This window comes from Papio anubis, chromosome 5 (genome assembly GCF_008728515.1).
Source record: "Papio anubis isolate 15944 chromosome 5, Panubis1.0, whole genome shotgun sequence".
Classification (NCBI taxonomy): Eukaryota; Metazoa; Chordata; class Mammalia; order Primates; family Cercopithecidae; genus Papio; species Papio anubis.
This window is the reverse complement of record NC_044980.1, coordinates 26,234,501-26,260,020: the sequence shown is the minus strand read 5'-3', so window position 1 is coordinate 26,260,020 and position 25,520 is coordinate 26,234,501. Positions and strand designations below refer to the sequence as shown.

The 25,520-nt window shown below is 33.6% G+C and overlaps 1 protein-coding gene across 2 annotated transcripts in view; it reads left to right on the top strand.

Annotated features, from left to right (window-relative positions):
* The window catches only part of CDH9 (cadherin 9), a 169,619-nt gene that overhangs the window by 49,496 nt on the left and 94,603 nt on the right, over window positions 1–25,520 (top strand). For both annotated transcript variants that reach the window (XM_003899530.5, XM_017959463.3), the window contains one exon: window positions 1,161–1,437. In XM_003899530.5, the coding sequence (XP_003899579.3) occupies window positions 1,210–1,437 (228 nt within the window). In that variant the 5' untranslated portion in view covers window positions 1,161–1,209. The remainder of the gene's footprint in view (window positions 1–1,160; window positions 1,438–25,520) is intronic.

The window sequence follows — 25,520 nt, the reverse complement described above, 5'->3', positions numbered from 1 at the left end:
TATGAGAGAGAGAGAGAGAGAGAGAGAGAGAGAGAGAGAGAAGAGCAAAAGAATATAATACTCAAGTCCCTAATTCTAATTTTCATAATAAGGAAATGCCCAAGTGCTTCTTTGCTCCTTTTATTATTTTCTTTTCCACACTTAATTTGATTTTATAACCCAATGACATTTTTGCCTACTAGTTTGAGATTAGTTTGTATTGCTTAATAGATCATAGCCATTATCATCTTACATCTTCTAAATTAAATATCATACAAATTAAAACCAATTTGATGATAAATAAAACTAATTCTGAAATATCAAATGAACTATGACCCTCATACAAGAATAATCAACTTATTATATTAACAGGGAGATATTATTTCAAAATTCTGGATCAGATTATTCTATAGATAACATGCGTTATCTACTTTTGCAATACCAACTTTGTATGCTAATTTTTTTCTTATTATTTTGGAAAATAAATTTGTTCTTAATTACCATGTAAAATGTTTTTATTTAGAGCATGTACTCCTCAGTCTCAAATAAATTTGAGTGTCCTACTAGATTAATTGTTGGAAAAATAGTTATTGATTGGAAAAGATCGACATGGTGCTAAATATTGCAAGACACAATCCTAAGTATATTAGGTACCATATAATTTGCCTTGAGGCAACATTTCAACCTGATGGAGGAGAAGGATTATAAAGAGGAAGATAGGGGGCAGAGTAGAAAAACCGTTTACTAAAAATGATGGATTATTGGAAGTTCTCTTTAAAGTATGTAATTTCATATATGTATGTATATGCTAATAAACATTCTACTTTTATTAGTCTTAAGGACTATGGAACATTTGCTGTGATAATTTGTATACTGTAGAGCTTATTTTTCAAAATATTTAGTGTTTTAAATTACAAAAATATTAATACGTATCTGATTGTTTTATAGTAATCTTAAATTAGCTGCTAAATTCCTGCTTAGTCTACTTGAGCTATGTATGTCTTTCCACTTATCTATGTGATAAATGAGTTTTTCATGACCGTTCACTGATGTAGAAATATAATGTACATATAGTACATAAGAAAATTTAAATAATGTCTGGAATAAGTTTTTCAGTATACACGTTCTGGGAAAGTGAAACTCAAGCTAATACAGCCATTTTTTTTCTCCTTACTCTCTAGGAAAAACAAACAATACGTTGAATTTGACAACCAGCTGAAGTTGCAGATAATGAGGACTTACCATTGTATACCATTACTCATCTGGACCTATATGTTCCATTCAGTTGATACCATCCTATTACAAGAAAAACCTAACAGTTATTTATCAAGCAAAAAGATAGTGGGTCTGACAAAAGATGATGGCAAAATGCTACGTCGCACCAAGCGTGGCTGGATGTGGAATCAGTTCTTCTTATTGGAAGAGTACACAGGTACTGACACACAATATGTAGGCAAGGTAAGAATTTTTGTATGAGAAATCTAAAAGCTGAAAGTGACAGCTATTTATTTTTTACAGTAAGTTTTCACATCACTAGTGATTATTAAAAATATTTAATTATGTTCAGAAGGTGTGATATTGCAAATTATTTTAGTGGGGAAGAACAAGGAACCATATTTGGATTCTAAATGTAAATCAATTATCAATAATAAGCATAAACTACTAAGTCATATGTGGATGGATGTGATTCATTATTAATCAGCTAGATATTATTTAATCATATGTGTATTATCTAAATAAAACTCTCCTTGAAATCTGTTGATAAATAGTTTATCATAATTAGGAATAGTATACTGTGCATGAGAAATAAAGTACTTCCAGATGTTTCTATTTCTTAATATCAGCTAGGGTGAGCTTCCTGCTTGTAATCTAGACGTAAGTGTTTAAGGCAGAAGGATAAAGACAAGATTAAAAAAAGGAGAAAGAAGACACTATCTTTACGAAGATATGCTTCTGTGTTAGCAGAAGCAAAGTTGCTCATTAGCAATAAGAAGCACACAATAATAGAGAATATCTAACTCCCTTCTTGTGTTCAATTTGGAGGAAGCAGATTCATTGCCTCTCTTTCATTGGTGTTTAGAGACTTCTTTTTCTTTAGCTCATTATCTCTCTAATTTTCTTTCTTTAGTGGCATGACCTTTCTGACATCCATAATTTTCTATATATCTATCATCCTTTTCCTTACCAATCACATTCATACTATTATAAACTCAGGACAATTCTTTCGTTAAGTATAATTATTCCCAATTTACACCTGTTGCTGAGGTGTGTTAAAATTTTTACAACAAAACAGTTTTAAATGCTAGCAGTCTACAGATCATAATTTTTTTTTTTTTTGAGTCATGTCATATATGTACTTGGAGGGACTGTAATGATTTGCATATTGTTTGACTCACTGACAACACCAGGCACATAAATTAGAGCAGGCTAAAAATGAAAAAAAAAAAAAAAAAAGAAAGAAAGAAAAACACCCAAGTACCTAATATCACAAATGTCATGCTTGTACCTTTTAAAACAGAAATACATTTGCTCTGTGAAATTGCCAAAATTTTGATCTAATTCTTCCTTGCGTGTGTGGGCCAATCAAATGCAGCCTCCTTTATCAGAAGCCTATTCTTTCCTCTTCTTTTGAAATTTATCTTTTCTGATTCCATAGGTCATGCTCATTCCACCCCATTCAGTTTGCTTGCTGGTTCCTTTTTGCCTGTTATTTCTTCTCAGGTTGGTCATATGGCATCCTCAGGCATCCCTCATTTAACAACACTTTTCACACTACAGTTAATAACTAACATCAGGAAATTCAAGTTCAGCAAGCAAATGTTTTTTGTCTAAGGACGTGAAATTGCCTTATGATTCTCCAAGGAAGTGTATAAAGGACACATTGAGGTCACAGGGCCTTACAGAAACAGTTTTATCCTTGGAGATTCACAAATACAGAAGAATAGCCACAGATAAAAGAGATGCTCATAATCTTAAGGCAGTTAAGGCTCTATAGCCAGCATTTATTTTAAGCTGAAAACAAAAATGCTTCCCCTAAAAATTGAGTGTACATTAATTAATTTCTAAATTGACCACCATTCCTGCTCTCACATTTTAAATATACATTATGGTTTAAAATTTTGTGCACAATAATGCTTCCTTTTTAATTAATTCCATAATCTGTCATAAAAAATTATGAAATATCCATGCATAGTTTTGTTTAATTACTTTTCATAATGTTTTTTTCTTCTGTGTTGGAAAAATGGCATTTTGGATTTATGAATGGACAAGTTAGGGTGTGTGATTTTTTTGCCAATTTATTCTTGACAACGGGGTTATGAACCACAAATGGAACACTCATTATAATATGAGATGTTTGGAGAAAATAAACACAATGAAACCAAAACCACCTGTCAACTATTTCTGTGTTTCCAATGGGTAATATGTATATGAAATAGACACCTCAGCAAAATAAAATACTTTTATTACTTTTTAAAGAAAAAATAAAACTCTTTCTGTTTTTTTAATAGGGACTTATCTAGGATATGTCATTACCACGTAGCTAGTTCATTATAAAAGTGGGCTGGATTTCAACCACATCTTAGCTTTTACTAAGTTATTAAGGGCATTTACTCTCATTATCCTGCTTTTCTGGCTTTTGACATCACTATTTATTTGCATATATAGTGGTTGACTGGACCCTTAACTCTAAACTTAGTCAAACATATGAATTCTGATAAGGACTTAACTTCTTGAGCACCTCGCAGATTGTCTTTTTGACCACAATGTTTCTGGTCTCCCCGGGTAGACCTCAATCTAGTCTTCCAGGTTCCACTGCATTGGTAGCACATCCCGTAAAGAAAAGGCCTGTCGTATTCACCCTGCGCCAGGATTGGGAAGGGCTAAGTAGCTTCTGATGGGAAGAAATCTCCAAGGTTTCTTTATAGTTTTATGGAAACTAGGTATCATAGAAAATATTAATTTACAAGTGCTGTAAAATTGCATAACATTGGGAAGACATATTTTTAGAGGTTAAAAACTGGGTTTGATCCTGAATTGAAAGTAGTTTTAGAAAAATAAAGTAGTGCAGCAAAATTTAATAAATTATATACATGTATACACACAAACATGCAACTTACAAGATTTAGTCTTAATTGTGACACGCAGTAACTATTGTAATTTAAAAGTTGTTTAAAGTTGCCAACCCTCAGATTCTTGTTGGGTTAATTTACATTGTCATTAAGATTTCTTTAATTCCAAATTTCTGGTCTTTTCTAAGATTTTGGAGAGGGCTGTCATTAGGGACAAAAAGAGCCAGAAAGATTTTTGTCAATATGTGCATCTGGACAAATCTAAGAGGGTGGAATTGCATGTATATAGCACAATAAAGAAAAAAAGAGGCTAGTCTAATAGTATAAAGTTAGACCTTCACTGTGAAAGGTCCAGAATTCTAGGATGGGTTTTTTTTTTTACATATAGCATGAAATGTAAATAATCTGTTAAAAGCCTTTGTACAAATCAGTTACGGGGGGAGCAGAGAGCTGAAATAATCAGTTTTCTTTCATTGTTCAGGATGGATTAGAAGAGTAAGAAAATGAAGTAAGATAATTTTAATAAGGCAATACTGCAGAATTGTTATAGCATTTTAGACATTTGAAATATAGGACAGAAAAGTCAGAAATGTTAGAATATATAGCAAGTTTTTGTTTTTTGCAATAATGCAATTTGATGTTTGGTTGATTATTCTTGACTGAAACTATCAGAAATTTACTAATATTGTTTTATATAATAAGGAAAACTTTGTATCGTTACCCAAGAAGAAAACAAAGTCATAATAATTGTCATCTAGCTTCTCTATAACTTGAATAGGCACGTGTGACTGAATTATTTAGGTAGAATCGTAATACTTCTCAAGAGAGAAATTAAAATAACAAGAAGCATAGCAAATGTCCCTACTATTCTTTTAGAGAATATTTATAACACTTTAGTTTGTTATACATAAGTCCAAAGTCCAGAATAATCCCTGCTTATCATGGATCAATAATCATTAACTATATCCCAATTAGTATTGAGAATTGAATAGAATTTACCTATTTGATTTTAATATCTAGTTGTTAAATCACATTTATTTTATGAAGAGAAACCCAATACTCAGACACAGCAGACATAGTATTTATTTTTTAAAAGGAATAAAACAGTGTTTATTTTTCACAATTGTGAAGATTCATTTAATAAATTGGAATATCAACTTAATTGACCATTATATTTTAATTTAAAAATATGTATTTAGCACTTGCTTTGTGCAGAGCAAGGAACATGGAGCTACGGAGCCACCTGTAGGTAGCCACTATTAAATAAGGTACCTTTGTCGCAGAGTTACCTCTGAAGTCTTTATAATTTTAATTTAGAAACTTTTGTTATCTCATTCTGAAATCATGAGTGTAATCATAGAATCTAGAGTGGAAAGGGATTTTAACATAGATTGAACTCTGTCTTCATGGTTACAATTGGTTTATATGTTACCTAAAGCAACGGGAAACACAATTAACAAAAGAAAAATTGGTAGGAGTCTGTTTTATATTTGATGGTGTATCAAAAGGTGGAGTGACACTCTTTCACATTTACTGGTTTGTACACTAAATATTAATATATAGCTGAAGTATATATAAAATAATGGACTTGAATAGGTTATTTTTTCTTATGCTTTTCAGGTATGGCAGTTTGAGGTGTACAAGTAACTGATGGAATAGAAACTAGAAACAGAAATAAACTCTCAAATTTATTTAAAGAGTTTTGATGAGTTGTTATAGTATATCACAGTGTTTTCCAGAATCTAAGTAAAATATGTTGATGAAAGTTTGTAAGTATCATTACTTATGGTGCAGTACATGGAGCAGTTGCTTTTGATTTGTAAATACATTATATTCCAAAATTATCTTTATGCATTAGTTGTTTATAACTCAGAACACACAAAAAATTAAAAATTATGACAAGACTTTAAGGACAGCATACTGAGGCATGTTTAGCCCTGAGTTCTATAAAAATTCACTGTTAACATACAGTTCCATCTTCTAATTTTCACTGCCAATACTTTATAATCACTTTGCTGGACAACTGCTTTAGCACACTAAACTTATCTTTTTCTTGACTTTATTTATACTTTTTTTTTTTTAATGATCAGAAGCAGTTTACACAATATCTCTTGAATAATCCCAATCTCTAGCACAAAAATACCTCTAAAAAATTAACTGAAATTCACTTAGGTTGAATTCAAAGTGTCCATTAGTATTCTTGCAAATTCCAGCCTATGTTCTATCTCCCCATAACTTTGTAACCTGAGTTCTAGACAACATGATATTTCTTCTTCCATACACCTGACTTTTTTTCATCATGTCCACAGACCCCTTCCCAGGGTGTATCTTACCCACTTTTTCATAATCTCATATCTGTTTTTTGTTGTTGTTGTTATTCACTCTATGTCCTACCACAACTTCTGGGCACAATCTTACATAAAACCCATTTCATTTTCCCTGGCTGGAATTATCCCTCAAAACTATGAGATCCTCTCTTAAAATCTTATTCGTAGGCCAGGCACGTGGTTCACATCTGCAATCCTAACACTTTGGGAGGTGGAGGCGGGTAAATCACGAGGTCAGGAGTTTGAGACCAGCCTTGGCAAGATGGTGAAACCCCATCTCTACTAAAAAAAATACAAGTATTAGCCAGGCGTGGTGGGGATGCCTGTAATCCTAGCTACTCGAGAGGCTGAGGCAGGAGAATCGCTTGAACCCAGGAGGCAGAGGTTGCAGGGAGCCAAGGTCGCACCACTGGACTCTAGCCTGGGTGACAGAGCAAAATTCTATCTCAGAAAAAAAACCAATCTTATTCATAGCACAAGTTCAATTATTTGGATATATCTTCTATATTGTCTCCTAGATTCTGTGACATTTGGGCTTTGAGTCTGTGTTGGATTTATGTTCTTTCCCCAAATTTTTGACATAATAGGTTTACTCAAAATTAATAGTCAGCTGCTATTTTAAAAATCTTTATTCTTTATTAATCTGAATCCTGAGAAATTGGCCTTATGAAAAACAGAAAAAGCAGAGAAAATTTTACAGAAATATGTTCCCTTTTTCTGACAAATGGTACATCAAAGCCAAACTTCCTTTGTTGTTCTTCCAATTCCTTTCCTATATTTCCATTATATCAGAGGGTTCTCATAACAGTGAAACTATTTAAAAATATTAATTGTGGTGGAAAATGGTTCTTAATATGGCTACCAAGTTGTATGTTTAATTTTTTTTTATACTTCCACCACTAATTTCAGTGTTTTTGAACTACTTCTAATATTCCAACATACTCTTCCTCATCTTCTAAACTTGCACATGATCAAATGCACCTTTATATACTCATCAACAAGGGAGAAAGGAGGAAGGAAGGGAGGAAGGAAAACAGGAAGGGTGGGAGGGAGTGAAAAACTTGCAGATGATCGAATCCACCCTTATATACTCATGAGGAAGGATGGGACGGAGGGAGGGAAACAACAAATGTCAGAAGTGACATTATCTTTAGCAGGGTATGGAGAGAGGGATGGGGAAAACTCTTTACATACAAGGCCATAAATTATGATGATTATGATGTCACTATAAAAGCAGTATGTATTCCCTGTTAAAAACCAGGAACATAAAATTTAAAAATAATTTTTAAAAATCTACGATATTTATGATGATATCACTAAGACAAGGGTAAGTTGTCTAAATATTTTTCTACCTATTTATTGGTTTTATTTTTAACACTGTTGATTTTCTATTGTTTTCATACCTGTTTTATCTTGCTTTTCTCTGTCAATTCTACGTTTTGGCCTATTGTTAAAATGTTAGTATTAGCCATGTCATTTATGTCATATATATGTCATATATATGTCATATATAAAATCATAAAAAATTAAAATTTTTCCACATATTTTGTTTAGACTGTCTCTGGTTTTATACATGCAAACATGTATAAAATCATGATCCACCTGCCTCCACGTCCCAAATTTTGTACCTAATATTTTTAGTACAGTTGGCTCTCCATATATGTGGATTCCACATATGTTTATTCAACCAACAGTAGACTGAAAATATTCAGAGAAAAATAAAAGATTGTTGCACCTTTAGTGAAAATGTACAGACATTTTTTCTTGTCATTATTCCCTAAAAAATATAGTATAACAATTGTTTACATTGTATTTAGAGGGTATTAGGTATTATAAATAATCTAGAAATGATTTAAAGTAAATAGAATGATATGCATCGGTTAAATGTAAATTCTACATCATTTTATATAGGGACTTGAGCATTTGCACATCTTGGTATCTGCAGGGATTCCTGGAACCAATCACCCACGGATACCAAGGGATGATTATGTATTATAAATTATCCTTGTTAAGGCTAGATTACTGGAGGGAGAATTCTCAAAATTGAAATATATGAATAATTTTAAAGTTCTGGGTACATATTAGCCAATGACATTTCAAAAATTTATACCACTTCTCTTCCACCAACAAAAAACTGATGTACCGACGTGGGGCATTAGTTATGCAACATATTTGTCTGGTTATGACTGTATTTTAATCTGAAATTTAGTCCTGTGTAATATTATTGTTCAATTAATTTTGAAAAAAACTGAGCACCTACAGTGTGGAGCACTATGTTAAGTCCTAGAAACAGTAGTAAATAAGATTAATTTGTCCTTATCTTAAAGAATCTGTCTATTATAAATGCAGTGCTATTATTGCTCATTGCTGTGAGAAAGACCTGCTAATAGCCTCAATTCAAAAATAGTAGACAATTTTTTTGTGACTCAATAGACTGAATTCCTAACACATAAACTCTATTTAGCTTAATTCTGCACTAAAATCATCTCCAAATTAACAATGTATGCATGTTTGTTTGTTTAGAAACTGCCATGTTTCCTTTTGCTGATGACTAGATATTTGTATCAGATATTCACAAAGATTCAAACTGTACTCAAGCAAATCTTTTATAATTTCTGCATTATAAATCCTAATAATTCATACTAAGAGTCTTATAGGAACAGTAGTGGTATTCATGGAAAAAAATGCCTGGAAAATATTGTGAAAATATCTAACTTTCTTTAAACAAGTTTTTTGAAGTAATTGGGGTCACTTTAGATAGACAATTGACTATATGCTTAGTAAAATTTACTCAGTAAATATTCTAATTCATAGCCAGAATTTCCAAGGAAGGTGATTACTAACTCATCATATCAGAAATTTATGTTAAAAACAGATGCACAAAAAAGCTGTTCAATAATAGTGAATAAGTGAGTGACTAGGCAAATCTAAGAAGAGGCCTTTCTTTTCTACAAAAGAGAGAAAATATTCATACATGGTTATTTTGTGAAATTTCCAACTCCCTCAATGTTTTCCAACAACAAATGTTTCTCTTGAAAAATTTTAATAATATTCTCCCACAGATTTTTTAGAAAAAAACTACATTTTAAAACTACTTTGGTAAATGTTTCTTATATACTTGAATGTTTATTACGTACTTGCTGGGTATAGTATTCTTAGGAAAAGAATTTTAGAAAAAAAGTGACAATGGTGTTGTTGAATTCTCTAGCATTCCGTATGTTGTGTCTCCATATTCAAATTCTTCCTGGGAGTAAGCGTTTTAAATGCTCCATTTAAAAAATTTTCTCTTTAACTCTGTCATTTTTTTTCTCATTTATTTTAATGCAGTTATCAGATACATATCTATTGATCTTTTTATATTTCTGATTAAATATTTCATCTTTATGAATACCACCCTTTATCTGTGATAATACTACTTACTTGGGGTTAACTTTGCCTGCTAAGAATTTACCCACACAACTTCTCTCATGAATGTGCTTGTGTGGTTTAACTTTTATCATTCTTTTGCTCTCAGCCTCTCTGTATAATTCTATTAAAAATCCAGCTGTAAAGATTTATTGTCATATAAAGAGGTCAGAGTTGGTTTACTCTTTTTGTGCAGTCTGACAATATTTGACATTTAATTGGCTTAAACTCATTCATATATAATGCCATTATTGATATATTTGGATTTAAGTCTGTCATTTTCTTGTTTTCTGTTCCCTCCAATTGTTCTTTACAACTTTGTTTCTGTTTTTTGTTTTGTTTTGTTTTGTTTTTTGTTTTTGTCTATCATCTTTTGGAACAGTTAAGTATTTGTTTAAACACTTATGTTTATGCTCTTTATTGGCTATTCTTAGCTATACTTCTTTGTGTTTTTATGTTTTTAGTATGTATTTAAGGCATCTCAAGATTCATTCTTAATTTGTTACAGTATAAATTGAATTAATAATGTATGTTTTAGCATTTAATACACTCATCTTATAATAGTATAATTTATCTTGCAAGACTTTGTTCTATTTTTGTAATATATTTTTCTTGTATATATTGTAAACTTCACAATGCATTGTTAATGCTTATTAAACAATTATTTATTTAAAACTTTTAGAAATAAGGGTAATCTTTTATATTAATTTATATAAATATGTCTACTCAGTGTTTTTTATTCTTATCTATAGTTCAGAATTTCTGTGTGACAACATTTGCCTTCAACTTGAAGGATTCTTTTAGCATTACCTGTAGTGTGGGTTTGCTGGAAACAAGTTTTCTTAGCTTTTCATTATTTGAAATATCTTTATTTCATCTTCATTTTTGAAAAATATTTTAACTGGATATAAAACCGTAGGTTAATCTGACAGTTTATTTTCCTTTTAGCACTTAAAATTGTTGTTACGTTGTATTATGAATTCTATTACTTTTAATAAAAAATTAGCCATTATTCTTATTGTTGCTGCCCTATACGTAATATGTATGTTTTTCTGGCTTCTTTTAAAGTTCTATTTATAGCTTTGCTTTCGGTATTCTTAATTTGACACCTAGGTGTGATTTTTGTTTATCCTGTTTGGAATTCACTGGCCTCCTTAGATCAGCGAGTTGTTTTTCATCAGAAATTTAAAATTAAATAGCCATTTTTAAAAAAGTTATTTTTGTGTTCATTATATCTTCCTTTTGGAAACTTCAAATACAAGTATTTCAGGGCATTTCATATTGTCTCATCGTTGGAAACTATTTTTGGTTAATATAACCAAAAATTGTCTCTGTGCTTAAATTTGGAAAATTTATTTTCAGATTTATTGTTTCTTATGTTTCTGTGCCTAATCTACCATTATACATTTTTAATTCAGTTATTATATTTTCAGTTCTGGGTTGCCTTTATTATCTATTATATTTTTTACAAACTTTATGACATTTCTCATGTACTTCCCTATTCTTTTAGTATGCTCTATGAATTCTTCAATATATTGATGGCAATTATTTATAAGTCTTTGTCCCATTAAATTCAATATCAGAGTCTTCTTTAAGTCTATTTCTATTCACTACATTTTTTTATTATGTGTTAGAATGTTTCTGCTTTTTTTAATCTCTAGAAAGCTTAGATTATATACTAGACACTGTGAATAACACATTGCAGAAATTCTATTATCTTGCTTTAAACAGTGTTGAGTTTCATCCCAGCAGGCAGTAAAATTGCACTGGATGTTACTTTGATCCTGTGTAGGTTTGGTTTTAGAAATTTCTAGGCAGACTATTATTTTGTTTATTCCCTGAGTCCTGTAGTATAACCCTTCTTAGTACGGCTTCCTTACTCTTAAGTTATTACACTACTAATGTTTCACTGGAAATCCCAAAGTGTTTACCAAGCGTGTCTACCTAAAAGGAACTTGAATTTTAAACTCTTCTTCTCAGTATCTGAAGTGCTTCAAATCTCTGTCAGCTCTTACTCGTGTCTTACTGTATACACGTTCAGTTTAGAAGTCATGCATGTGTATGCCAGTTTTAGAGCGACCTCCTCTATGGTTTCCTCCATTCCTGGATCTTTCTCCTCTCAATTGTTAACCAATATGACAGCCTTGAATCCTGACCCTTAGTTCTTAAACTTCATGTTTTACATGACACATGAAATGAAGTATTCCCTCAAAGAAATTAATGTAGAATTCACTTTATCCCCTGTTTGCTTGTAATCTTTCCAGTCTTTGTTCACTCCTGGTTATTATTAAGTGCCATGTATATATACACGCACATACATATATATATCTCTATATAAAATTTTAATGTAATTTGTAGAATGTTACTTATTGTTACTTAAAAAAAGGGTCAGTTATATTTGATGTCAATACCAAATTGCCTTAATTATTGAAGCATTATGGTTTTATTTGACAGTCTGGTCATGTAAGTTTCCCAATTGTAGTCCTCCTTTAGAAGATCACTATGACTTTCAAAGTCCTTCAGATTTTCATAAAATTATCTTGTCAGTTTCCATTAATCTGAGAAACTGTTTGAGAGTAAAGAAACTAACATGAAATACTTATCTAAGAAAATGTATAATCTTGCATTGAATCTTGAATTTAAGTGAGGAATTGCCATAATGGCGTTACTAGAACAATGGGCATATTTGAAGATGGACTGTTTCTTCTAATGTGGAATATAATTCTATGGCTAAAATTCTTTAATTTAAATTTATAATAATACTGTAATTATATTACACTCTCCTTGCTCTTAGATTATAGATTCTGAAATCTTCATTTAGTGGTAAAAACAAATAATATATCTGCAAATAAGTGAAAATAATTTTAATAAATATAATACATACAATAATACAGATGATAAAATATCTTATATATACAAATATTTATAACTTGATGAGAAAAAGATAAGAGAAGATATAAATTAGAGCAAAAAGACTTCATAGATACTTTACAAAAGATGATATCCAAGTGGCCAGTATGCATAATAAGATGTTCAACAATTAAAAATGCTAGAAACATAAAAGGAGGAAATAAATGGAGAAATAAAGGATGCATAAAATTAGAAGACTACTTGAGCTCAGGAGTTCAAGACCAGTCTGTGCAACATGGCGAAACCTCATCTTTACCCAAAAATACACAAAATCAGACTGATGTGGTGTCCTGAGCCTCTGGTCTCCGCTATTAGGGAGGCTGAGGTGGGAGGATTGCTTGAGCCAAGATCACACCACTGTACTCCAACAGGGGTCAGACCCTGTCTCAAATAACAAAACAAACAAATAAAAAAATAGAGGACTGTAAAATAACCTAAAGATTAAATATCATCACAATCAATATGCCTGTGTATTTCTGGTAACTTACCTGTTTCAATCTTATAGGAGGGTCACTCAAATTCTGTCAACTTCTGTACACTCTTTAGCCAGATTCACTGATTATCAATATTTCATCCAATTTGTTTCATCACTATTTATGTTCATAAAGAGTTTATGTTAAGGTAGAAATAGTTCAGGTTTTTCATTACGTCTAGAACTTGTCCCTGCTTGAGATCTACAGAACGTTTGAAGCACTCTCAAATTCACACCAACTTGGTGGAAGATTGAACTCTAATTTCTGTTTCCTCCTAATTACATTTCTGTTCATTTCCTTAGAGTTCTTGACAACCTTTTTCACTAAGTTACTTGGATTTCTGTCTTGTACATGTGAAGTTTAGACAACAACAAAACAGTTGGGCATTTTAAGAAGAGACCTGGAAGTTCCACTCTGTGACTCCTCTCTAAGATCGTGCCTTCCAATTTCTTACCACTGTCTCAGGCTCAAACGCTAACCTCGGTCTCTTCAGCACAATAATATTGCTTCTCTCTGTTTGAGCTCCATCTATAACAGTCTCTACTACCCACAACTGGGAATTACCCTCAGAGGGTATGACCCTCTGGTATATCATAACCAGAGTCTGGTTATGATATAGGCCATAAGAAGCTTAAATTAAGGCCATAAATTTTGCAGTTCTTCCTCTTTGGTTGGTGTCCAGTGTCAGTAAATTTTTGTCTATCTGTATATTTGTTTGTTTGGGTCAGACTATCTTAATTATCCTCAATGGGTATATTTATCCAACACAACTGCTTTGTGAAGACAAAAACCTGAACACCAGGATTGCTTTTGAGAAACGCAGCACATTGTGAATATGCAGGTATCACACTAAGGCTTACAGTATTGTAATATTTAAAAATTTTTCAAATGTGCTAAGTCAAAGTAAACACTCTTGTTGTTTATCCCAAAGCTATACTTATTATTTTGGGTTCATGTTTCAATACATTAGGTAGAGAGTTTTATATTGTAGGTGATAATATGACTCATTCTCTTATTTTGATATGTTACTCTTAAGAACAATACTTTGTATATTTTGAGGTGCTCTAGCATGTTAAGAAACATGAGAGTTCACTGTTTCCTTATTAGGAAATAATTCAGACCTTCAAATGGGAATCTGCTTTGGCCTTGTGTAAATATTTTCTAATCTCTTCTTGTCTAGATCTCCCAAGTCTGTTAGAGAGTCACATCCCTGCTCTTCTGGTAACAATGTCTCAAGTGGCTGTGAGATCAGGAAGTAGCTTCCCTTCTTTCCAGGGCAATTCTGTGAGCACCTCCACTCACATGTCAATCAGAAAGTGAGAGCAGATGTCAAAGACCATAGCCTTTATCTTGTAAACTTTCTGTTCTTTTATTTTATTATATGTGTATAACAGATATGGGGCTGAGGGTGGGGAAAATGGAGAGCTGTTGGTCCAAGGGTCAAAAGTGGTAGGATGGATACATTCTAGAGATCAAATGTACAGCATGGTGACTACAGTTATAATACTCTGTTGTATACTTGAAATTTTCTCAGAGAGTAGATACTGTTTCCTCAACACACACACACATACACGCACATACACACACACACAAAAGGGTAACTATATGTGGTGATGGATATGTTAATTAGCTTAAGTGTGCTCACTTCATAATTTACATGTACATGTATTGTACACCTTAAGTATATACATTTTGTATTTGTCATTTGCATACCTCAATAAATCTTGGAAAAATCAAAATAAATTAACACTCACATCACTGTTTTGTCTTTTGTATTTTATAAGCATACTCCCATCGAAGTCCATTCAGACAAGTTTATCCCTGAAAATATAGAAGCCTCACCAGCCACTTCAGTGCCTGGAACATATTCACACTCAATTCATTGTTGATTTTAATCTAGGTTTTTTGAGCACAGAACTGTAATATTCTTTATCACTATTGTAATCAATGCACTGATTAAACACAAAATAGGAAATCTAAAATGAACAGGCAAATATCTTTCAAACCTATAGAACTGCTTTGTTGGAATTCTACAAAGAGAAAAAAAAAAGCACCTATCATGTTTCTTTTACTTATTTTTCTTCATAAGTACAAGCTCATTATTTTGCTTGCTATAGATGACCTTTTCTTTTCTTCTGTTTTGTTGTTGTTGTTTGTTTGTTTGTGTGTGTATGGTTTTTTTTTTGTTTTTTGTTTTTTGTTTTTTAAGATGGAGTCTCACTCAGCTGCCCCTCACTGCAACCACTGTCTCCCGGGTTTAAGCCATTCTCCAGTCGCAGCCTCCCGAGTAGCTGGGAATACAGCCACCCACTATCATGCCCAGCTAATTTTTGTATTTTAGTAGAGATGAGGTTTCACCATGTTAGCCAGGCTGGTCTTGAACTCCTGACCTCAGGTGATCTGCCTGCCTTGACCTCCCAAAGTGTTAGGATTACAGGCATGAGCCACGACACCTGGCCATAGACAGCCTTTTCTTAACATGAATAAATGATCTTAACAAATAGAGCAAAGCAGGAAAAAAATAAGTTTTAAAATATACTATGAAAAATAATTATAATGGAGGCATATTAAATAACCTAGACGTTACATATTGTTTTGTTGGTATTTCACTGCATTTTAAAATATAAAAATGCATTGTAAACACTGTTTTGAACCTTAAATGTGTTAATCATATTAAAACAGAAAATGAGATAATAACACAAAAAGAAAGAAAATCCATTCAAAGAAATATTTATTAATGCGTGCTCCCTAAGAGGTATTAGGGCAGAGAGAGAGACACTCAAATTAGTGAAATTTCTTCTAGTTGTAATTACTCGAAAAGCTTTGGTCATGGAAGAGGTTGAAATTGATGAATAGTATTATATAATCACATGTTTGCAATAAATTTAAATTCAGTCTTGAATTTCAAGTAACATCAGTTGTTGATATGTCTTGTGCTGCTAATCTTCAAGGAAAATCTTTTGTAAAACACACACACACAAAAAACAAAATAGATACTAAAAGGGGGATTGCAAACTAATGTATAAAGAAAATGATAGATTGATGCAATCAGATACCTAGTGGGACATTCCAGAGGCTAAACAGACAATTGTGGCTCAGGTTTTCCAATTTGTTAGGTCATTAAATGAAGTCATAATATAGATCTGGTATAGAGAGTACATTCAGTAGTTAATTTTAGAACTCCAATAATCAATTTAAAGTCCCATTGATACTCAGTGATCAGGTATTGCTTCCAAGTTGGATAAAAATCTATAAGACTGGGTGTGGTGGCTCACCCCTGTAATCCCAGCACTTTGGGAGGCTGAAGCAGGCAGATCATGAGGGCAGGAGTTCGAGACCAGCCTGGCCAACATGGTGAAACCCCATCTCTATTAAAAATACAAAAATTAGCCAAGCGTGGCAGCGCACGTTTGTAGTTGCAGCTACTCGGGAGACTGAGGCAGGAGAATTGCTTGAACCTGGGAGGCGGAGGTTACAGTGAGCTGAGATGGTGCCACTGCACTCTAGTCTGGGTGACAGAGCAAGACTTCATCTAAAAAAAAAAAAAAAAAATCTGAGTTTACTATTACTTTGCTACCGTTAGCATCAAGATTAAGTGTCATCATTCTCACATCTTAGTTTCTTCCTCCCACACACAATCTGCAACTAAAGTGCAGGAGCAGAGGAATTTTTTCAGTGTTTGACCATATGTTGTTAAAGCCTGGTAGAAACTGTTTTAATATTTCATGTCACAGGACCACTGAAAAGCATCCAGTAGAGAAAGTACAGCTGATCCTTTAACAACACTGGTTTAACTGTATATGTCCACTTGTAGGCAGACTTTCCACCCAAACTCAGATTGAAAAGTAGGAATAGAAATCCTTATATAGGGATAGCTGACTTTTTCGGCTAAGTTTTCTTTTAGGGGGATTCCACAGGGCCACAGGTAGAACTTGAGTATTCTCAGATTTTGATATATGTGGATTTCCTGGAACCCATTCCCCACATATACTGAGGGACTACTGTATAAGAAAACTAGATTCCCAAAAAGCAAAATGCATTGCGTTTATTATTGATGTCTCTGCCTTTTTATGACTCCTGTGATTAATCTGGTTCTTTTGATTTCTCTTCCAAACTATTCAATGTGGTTGCATATCATCAGTTGCTGCTGACAGTAGTCAATCTTTCAATGTTTCCAGTTGACTTTCTTATATTAGACCCCTAACTGGTCTTATTACAACTGGTTTCCTTTTCCCCTTTGAAATAAGTTTTTTGTCCTGTCACTACAGTACGTTTTCCCTAAATTACATATCCCAATGTTATCCTCCTCAAAGATTTTAATGTCTTTTCAGAGAGAAAATGCTCAAATACATCTAGAATGCCATTCTTCTAAAACCTTTAAAATAGGACACTCATTATTGTTAACCCCTAATCACACCAATATTTAATTTACCATTTAATCACTTCACCTTCCCAGTTTATTCATACCTTCCATTTTATTCTATGAATAGTAAATCCTGTTGAGATTTAAAAGGTGTTCATCTGATGTCACTTTTTATGAGCCATTTTCTCACCTGCCAGTTAGTGGTTGCTGTCTCTGTGTTCTGTTATTATGTATTTTGTAGTGTTTTTATATTTTCTTATCACATAATCGTGTGTCTGTATGTGTGTTTGTGTGTGTGCATATTTGAAAACACTTGTGTGCAGACTGAGAAAAGAAAAATTACCTAACCCCCTTATATTTCCCATCCCCTTAGCACAGTGCAGGCATATATACACACACATGCACAGAAACACATTTGTCAGATCAGTACAAACAGATTTCATTGTAAAGAGATTAAACTTCAGAAGCAAACATCCTAAAGCAAATCCTACATTTCAGCCATGTAGTTGATTTTAGCAACATATACAAATAATACGTTGCAAGATAATCATTCACTCTAAACTCTTTCTTTTTCTACTGTAGTTCTTATATTTAATGAATTTTATACATTGAGAGCACAATGGATTACTTAATGCTGATCCTACTAAGCAGGTATTTCTCTAAAGTTGGAAGGAAATAGTGAGAGTGAAAATACATTTCTGTAGTTAGCACTCCCCAGAGTGTAAAAATTGCTTCTTGAAAATGATGTGTTCAAGGCTATAACCTTCGTTTGTATTCTATGAGATATAATATGACCGATGAGTGAATCCTAATTTTCTCTCATGCCATTTCATTCCTGGTAATGCGTGCTTCATCTTGACCATTTTCATGGTGAATAATGCTGGAATCGTAAAGTACACATTCTCTTTTCTGACTTTTTGGTCAAGGCTAGAAGCACAGGCTCCCATTTTAGCTTTGCATAAAGCTGAAAAGAAGCAGAGCTTGCACTTATGTCAAAAGGAACTTCATAGGACAAAAGGTAGCTGAAATGTGGGAATTGTGATAAGAATGGCCCCTTCTATGTAATAAGCATTTCTAATGTTTTTACTGCTAACATTCTTTTCCCCTCTATGGATCAGAAAATTTAGAGGAAATGAGAGTTTATGTTGGTATTCAATTTGAATTATATGTGAACATTCCAGGACCATTCCTACTATATTTACACTAGACATTTGAATCACTGTAGGACCTGCAAGTTTTATAAGAAAAATCATCTTATTTATATTTATACAGGCATACAGGTCAAGGTCAATTTTGCAAAATGAGATTTTTTAAGAAAATAAATGAGGTCTAGCCTATGTAAATATATGGAAAAACATTCAGTGAAGGCAGAGCAATGAAGGTTCTGATTACAACTGCATAAATTTCAAGGGGTAGTCAATTATTCTATCATACTTCTTTGGAGTTGTTGCAATCATTTACCTATTTTCTATGCTTATTTTAGGTTAACAAGTCAACTAAATAGGATGTAACTTGAACAATAAAGCTTGATCATGAGGCAAAAATACATTGGGAGAAACGTTTATACAATACATGAAATCATGTCAATCATGTCTATGTGTATATATAGATGCAGTGAGGTTGTTTTTCTTCACACTTCTCAGGTTAGGAAAATTGTTAGAAAACTATAGATAAACCTAATAGGATTATTCTTTACCATAAAATAACGTGACTCATGGTCATTTCTTTACGTAGTTACTTGAAAAAAGAATTGATCAGAAAGAATAATAAGATCAATAACAATAATTTACCCTGTATATATAAAGGGAAAAATGAATAAACATTTAGTTTGGTGACATTTTCATAAAAACAACAAAAAATATATTCATGTTAAATATTATAATTCAGTATTTTTAAGTATTTTAATTATATTCTTTAACTTTATCAATTTAATAACTATATTTAACTTAATTACGCCATTATATTTAACTTAATTAGATTAATTAATCAATCTCATAACTATATTATTAACTTTGCTATAACTTAAAAATATAAAAATAAACCTTCTAGACTTAAAATTGGTTTGGGTATAAAGACGTGTTGAGAATAAGATGACTCCGTGTCAGTTGCATTGGTGTATGTGTGTGTGTGTGTGTGTGTGTGTGTGTGTGTATATGTACATACGCACTCACAGACACACACACACGTTACACACATCTTTTTTAACCAGCCAGTAAAATCAGCAAAGGACAAGGACAATGAAAATCTAAGGTCTTTGATGACAATTACCAATAAAACAAGGAAAGGAGAATCAACAGAATTAATGAACATAGATATCAAGCAAAAAAGCTTGTGAGTTATTGAAGTATCAATACCAGTGCAATCAAACTATACAGCTATGGATTAAATATGTTAGTTTTAAGCCCTTCTCTGTGACATTTCAGTTTTACAATGAATGTTTACAAGAATCATAGAGTCCAGTGGCACTGGAAGCAGGAACATATTAACAAACGAAAACATTATTTTGTTTCAAAACCTACTAAAATATACACCTTCATTTTGCCTTATTTCCATGTTTTAATTTATCACACTGATTTTTCAAACATTTGAAATGATCATCATCCTTTTCTAATCAATTAACATATGAACAGATTTTTGGCTTCACTCACAATGACAATAATAATATTAAAACAATAGTAAAAGGTAGTTCTTCTCCAATCAGTGTTGTAAAATAAAGAAATTTAATACTTGGCAGGGGATTATGAAGTACATTTTCGCTAGAGTATCCAAAAATAACAAAACATAAAATAATAGTTTATACTTGGGGCAATTCTCCAACTACAGATTTATTCAGCAGATATATTCTTAAATATATGTGAAAATACATGTACAAGAATATCCATTATTGTACTAAATAAAATAGCTAATGATAATAACAAAGGAACCACCTAACTATCAATTCATTGAAGGTTGTTTAAAAAGAATGAAAAATTTCTTCACTGTGGAAATGTGTATGTAGAACTACATAAATGATATGAGGATCTTTCTGAGATAAACTGTTTAGTAAAAAGAAGAGTGCAAGGGATTTTAGGTTTTAGGAGGGCAAACGTCAGTTAATAGCTACATATTTATAACTTCTGTTATATCAGACTGTGTGTTTCAGTTCAGTGAGGTGACAGATGGGATCAATTGCATTAACTTTGCTTTATATACATGTTTAGTATCTTAATTATTTACCATATTCACATATTGTTTTTATATTAAGAAAAAGTACTAACACTTCTATCCATTTTGAAGGCGTGAAAATGTGTCTAAATGTGGCCCCATTTCCCTCTCTGAATTCTAGAAACTTGCCCTGCCAAAGATTTGTCCCCAACCATACTGAAATGTTTATTATCTTAATATCATACCATGCTTCTCATATTTCCAGGGATTTTACAGTTTGCTGATTTTTAAATGCCTTGGACCGTCTTTACCCATTTGGCTTGCCATTTACTTGAGATAATAACTATTCATTTTTAAAAATTTACCACCATCACTTTGAGAGGCCAAAGTGGGTGGATCTCTTGAGGTCAGGAGTTCAAGACCAGCCTGGCCAACATGATGAAACACCATCTCTAGTAAAAATACAAAAATCAGCCGGGTGCAGTGGTGCACACCTGTAGTCCCAGCTACTCAGGAGGCTGAGGCTGGAGAATCGCTTGAACCTGAGAAGTGGAGGTTGCAGTAAGCTGAGATCGTGCCACTGCACTCCAGCCTGGGCAACACAAAAAGAAGAAAAAACAAAACAAAACAAAACAAAACAAAAAAACCTCATACACCATCAATTCCAGAAACATTTCCCCGTAATAGTCTCTGGATTTCTTCTCTTTCCTGAATTTATTTCTGTATATATTTCAGTAATAGCATTCTGTAGTTCTTTTGTTTGGATGTTTGACATCCAACTAAAATGTGAATTCCATTACATTAATTGTTGTGTTATCTCTGCAAATATAATGTAGAGCATAATTACTGAAATACAATAGATACTTAAACTTTTAATAAATCATGATGCAAAAAAAGATTATGATATATGAAAAATAGGTATATGCAGTGGCTCATGTCTGTAATCACAGCATTTTAGGAAGCAGAGATGAGAGAAGTGCTTGAGGCCAAGAGTTCAAGACCAGCCTTGGGCAACGTAGGAAGACTCCACCTCTGCAAAAAATTTTAAAAAAGAAAAAGTTAGCCAGACATGGTGGCACCTGACATCTATAGTCCCAGCCATTTGGGAGGCTGAGGTGGAGGCTCACTTGAACCCAGGAATTTGCTGTTACAGTGAGTTATGGTTGTGCCACTATACTACAGTCTGAGTGACAGAGGAAGACCTAGCACTGGAAAAAAAAAAAAAAAAAAGGTGTAAAAATTGATGTTTAAAGCAATGCTTGTAACTTAAAATAGGATGTTGTGAGTACATCTAGAATGTAAGCTCCATTCATCAGGCAATTTTATTTGTGTGACTTATTGCGATTTTTCTAGTACCCATAAAGGTACCTCGAATGTATTTTGATAGTTAGTAAGTGAATACGTTCATAAATACTTTTTCTGAGGAGACTGGTAATTAGAATAATTAAATAACTTTTCTAACAATATTAACTTAAAATTACTTTAAATTTGGATTGATATAGGCCGGGCGCGGTGGCTCAAGCCTGTAATCCCAGCACTTTGGGAGGCCGAGATGGGCGGATCACGAGGTCAGGAGATGGAGACCATGCTGGCTAACACGGTGAAACCCCGTCTCTACTAAAAAATACAAAAAATTAGCCGGGCGAGGTGGCGGGCGCCTGTGGTCCCAGCTACTCGGGAGGCTGAGGCGGGAGAATGGCGTGAACCCGGGAGGCGGAGCTTGCAGTGAGCTGAGATCCGGCCACTGCACTCCAGCCTGGGCGACAGAGCGAGACTCCGTCTCAAAAAAAAAAAAATAAAATAAAAAAATAAAATAAAATAAAATAAAATTTGGATTGATATAATTTCATTTTCCAGAGGAGTAATCCAGGCACAAGTTCAACAGACGCCTGGTCCTGAAACTCATGAGCAAGGCTACTGTTTTAGAAAAACTTAGATAAATCTAGTGTTTGATGACACTGGTGGGAATTAAATTACCAGAGCAACAAGTTTGGGAGGAAAAGAGAAAAGGATAGAAGAAAAGACAAGCCAGGTGCAGTGGCTCATGCCTGCAATCCCAGCATTTCGGGAGGTATAGGCAGGAGGATCACTTGAGCCTCGCAGTTCAAGACCAGCCTGGGAAAGGTAGTGAGAACCTGTATCTACAGAAAAAAAGAAAAAAAAAAAATTAGCCAGGCGTGGTGTGGCATGTATGTGGTCCCAGCTACTTGGAAGGCTGAGGTGAGAGTACCACTTAAGCCTGGGAGGTCCAGGCTGCAATGAGGTGTGATCTCACAACTGCACTCCAGCCTGGGCAACAGAGTGAGAGCTTGTCACAAAACAAACAAATAAACAAATTTTAAATAAATTAATTAACTTTAAAAAAATAAAAAAAAGAGAGAGAAGATAAGACAAAATAGACAAGGGAAGAAACGACAAGTCAATAGAAGATAGACTAACCACTTATGATGTATGTTTGGGGAGCAGAAAAAGAACTAGTAATTTCTGAAAGAGTGTAAGAAGTGAATATGAGAAGAGGCTACCGGGGAATCAGAAGAATGTAATATCATAAAGCTTAAGCAAGGATAATTTGCTATAAATGTGTGTTATTCATTTAACTAGATGAAGATAAATATTGGGTTTGTTTACTCTGAAAGAACATTTTACTGTTGTGAGTAGAAGGCAAATTGTGAAGAAATCTCTAAGGAATATTGAAGAAAATTTGAAGAAAGCTAATAGAGACCCCTCTTTTATTGCAGGAAAAGTAAAAAGGAAAAAAAGAAATGACGTTTTAGGTTACAACCATGCAAATAAAGTATTTTTATGATTTGCAAATACAATTACAAGAGATTGGGTGACCTATGTTCAGAAGAATACTTTGAATAATGGTTGCAACTTAGATTGCTCCTTGGGAGGCAGATGTTGAGGCTAAGATTTGCATGAGGGAATTTCATTAGAGCCTTCTTGGAACAAGACCTGTGAGGCATTGCAGGGGTCAGGACTGGACAGAAGAGAAGTTGAAATGTGATACACTTGCCAGAGTCAATCTCATGAGGAAATTCAGGGCTGGACTTGCTTTGCAGAGCTGCCCCAGATTGAGACACGGAGACCGGCCCTTTGTATCCCGAATCAATCAGCCACTGGATGTGAGGAACCCCAGGGTAGGACTTAGGTGAAATGGCTCCCTTTCCCTAAGCAGCAATGACTATAGAGAAGCACATCAATGGAGCTGGGAAAATAAGCGCCTAGTTCAGAAAGGGAGATCAGGTTGATTAGAACACACAGGTTTATAGCCTCAAATTTGCATTGTGAAAAATACTATGTGATATGATAAAACATAAGCTCATCAAAAAGTTGTATGTTGGCCAGGCGCGGTGGCTCAAGCCTGTAATCCCAGCACTTTGAGAGGCCGAGGTGGGCGGATCACGAGGTCAGGAGATCGAGACCATCCTGGCAAACACAGTGAAACCCCGTCTCTACTAAAAAATACAAAAAACTAGCCAGGTGCGGTGGCGGCCGCCTGTAGTCCCAGCTACTCCGGAGGCTGAGGCAGGAGAATGGCGTGAACCCGGGAGGCGGAGCTTGCAGTGAGCTGAGATCCAGCCACTGCACTCCAGCCTGGGCGACAGAGCGAGACTCCGTCTCAAAAAAAAAAAAAAAAAAAAAAAAAAGTTGTATGTGATTATTCAACATTTTAAATGCTTGTGAAAGTAGAAAGTGTTTTCCTTTCTATGCTATATTGTCATAGACTAATTTAATATCTATGAGTTTGATATTTTTGCTTTCACTGTAGCAATGCTTGTGAATCTGTCCTATACACATCTTGGCGCAAAAACGAACCAAAGTAATCTAGTACTCTGGCTCTTACTGTCACTGTGTGTTCTTCATTTCTCAGGTAAAGACCAGAAATGATCAAATAATTAGGCTAAAATAATTAATATAGTTTCTAGTTGTCCAATTTTTGTTTCCTGTTCATAAAGCTCATAAGTGTATCACCAACTGTTGAAGAGAAATATTTTATTGTTGTTGTTGTTGTTATTATTATTATTATTATTAAGACAGAGTCTCACTCTGTCATCCAGCCTGGATTCCAATGGCACAATCTTGGCTCACTGGAACCTCTGACTCCCAGATTCAAGCAATTCTCCTGCCTCAGCCTCCTGAGTAGCTGGGATTACAGGCACCTGCCGCCAGGCCTGACTAATTTTTGTATTTTTACTAGGGATGGGGTTTCACTATGTTGGCCAGGCTGGTTGTGAACTCCTGAACTCAGGTAATCTGCCCACCTCAGTCTCCCAAGGTGCTGGGATTACAGGTGTGAACCACTGTGCCCAGCTGGAAATATTTTATAAGGATGAAATGCAATAAGTTATTTAATAGATTTGGCCTGTGTAAATATCACTATTAATACTATGTGAATGTTTTAATTTTAAAATATTTCATTTTTTGATAGAAGAATTTAATTATTCTATTAAGAGGGGATATTACAGGTAAAGGATATTCTGAAAGTCTTGTAGTAATTGATGAATCTGCTCAGCGTCTGTCCCTTGTAAAATCACTAAAAGACCAATAAGAATAAAAGTTAGTAGTTGGAAGTTTTTACCACAGACATAAGCATTTGAAATTTTGCTAGATTAGGAGCTGTTTTAATTATTTTTAAGGGAAAATAATTCCAGATGCTTAAATATAACAGTATATAGAAAAGGTGTTTAGAAAAGGTGTTAGATTCATGAAAGCAAAATCAAACACTGCATGTTCTCACTCATAAGTGGGAGTTGAACAATGAAAACACATGGACACAGGGAGGGGAACATCACACACCGGGCCTGTTGGGGGGTTGGGCGGGAGGGAGGGATAGCATTAGGAGAAA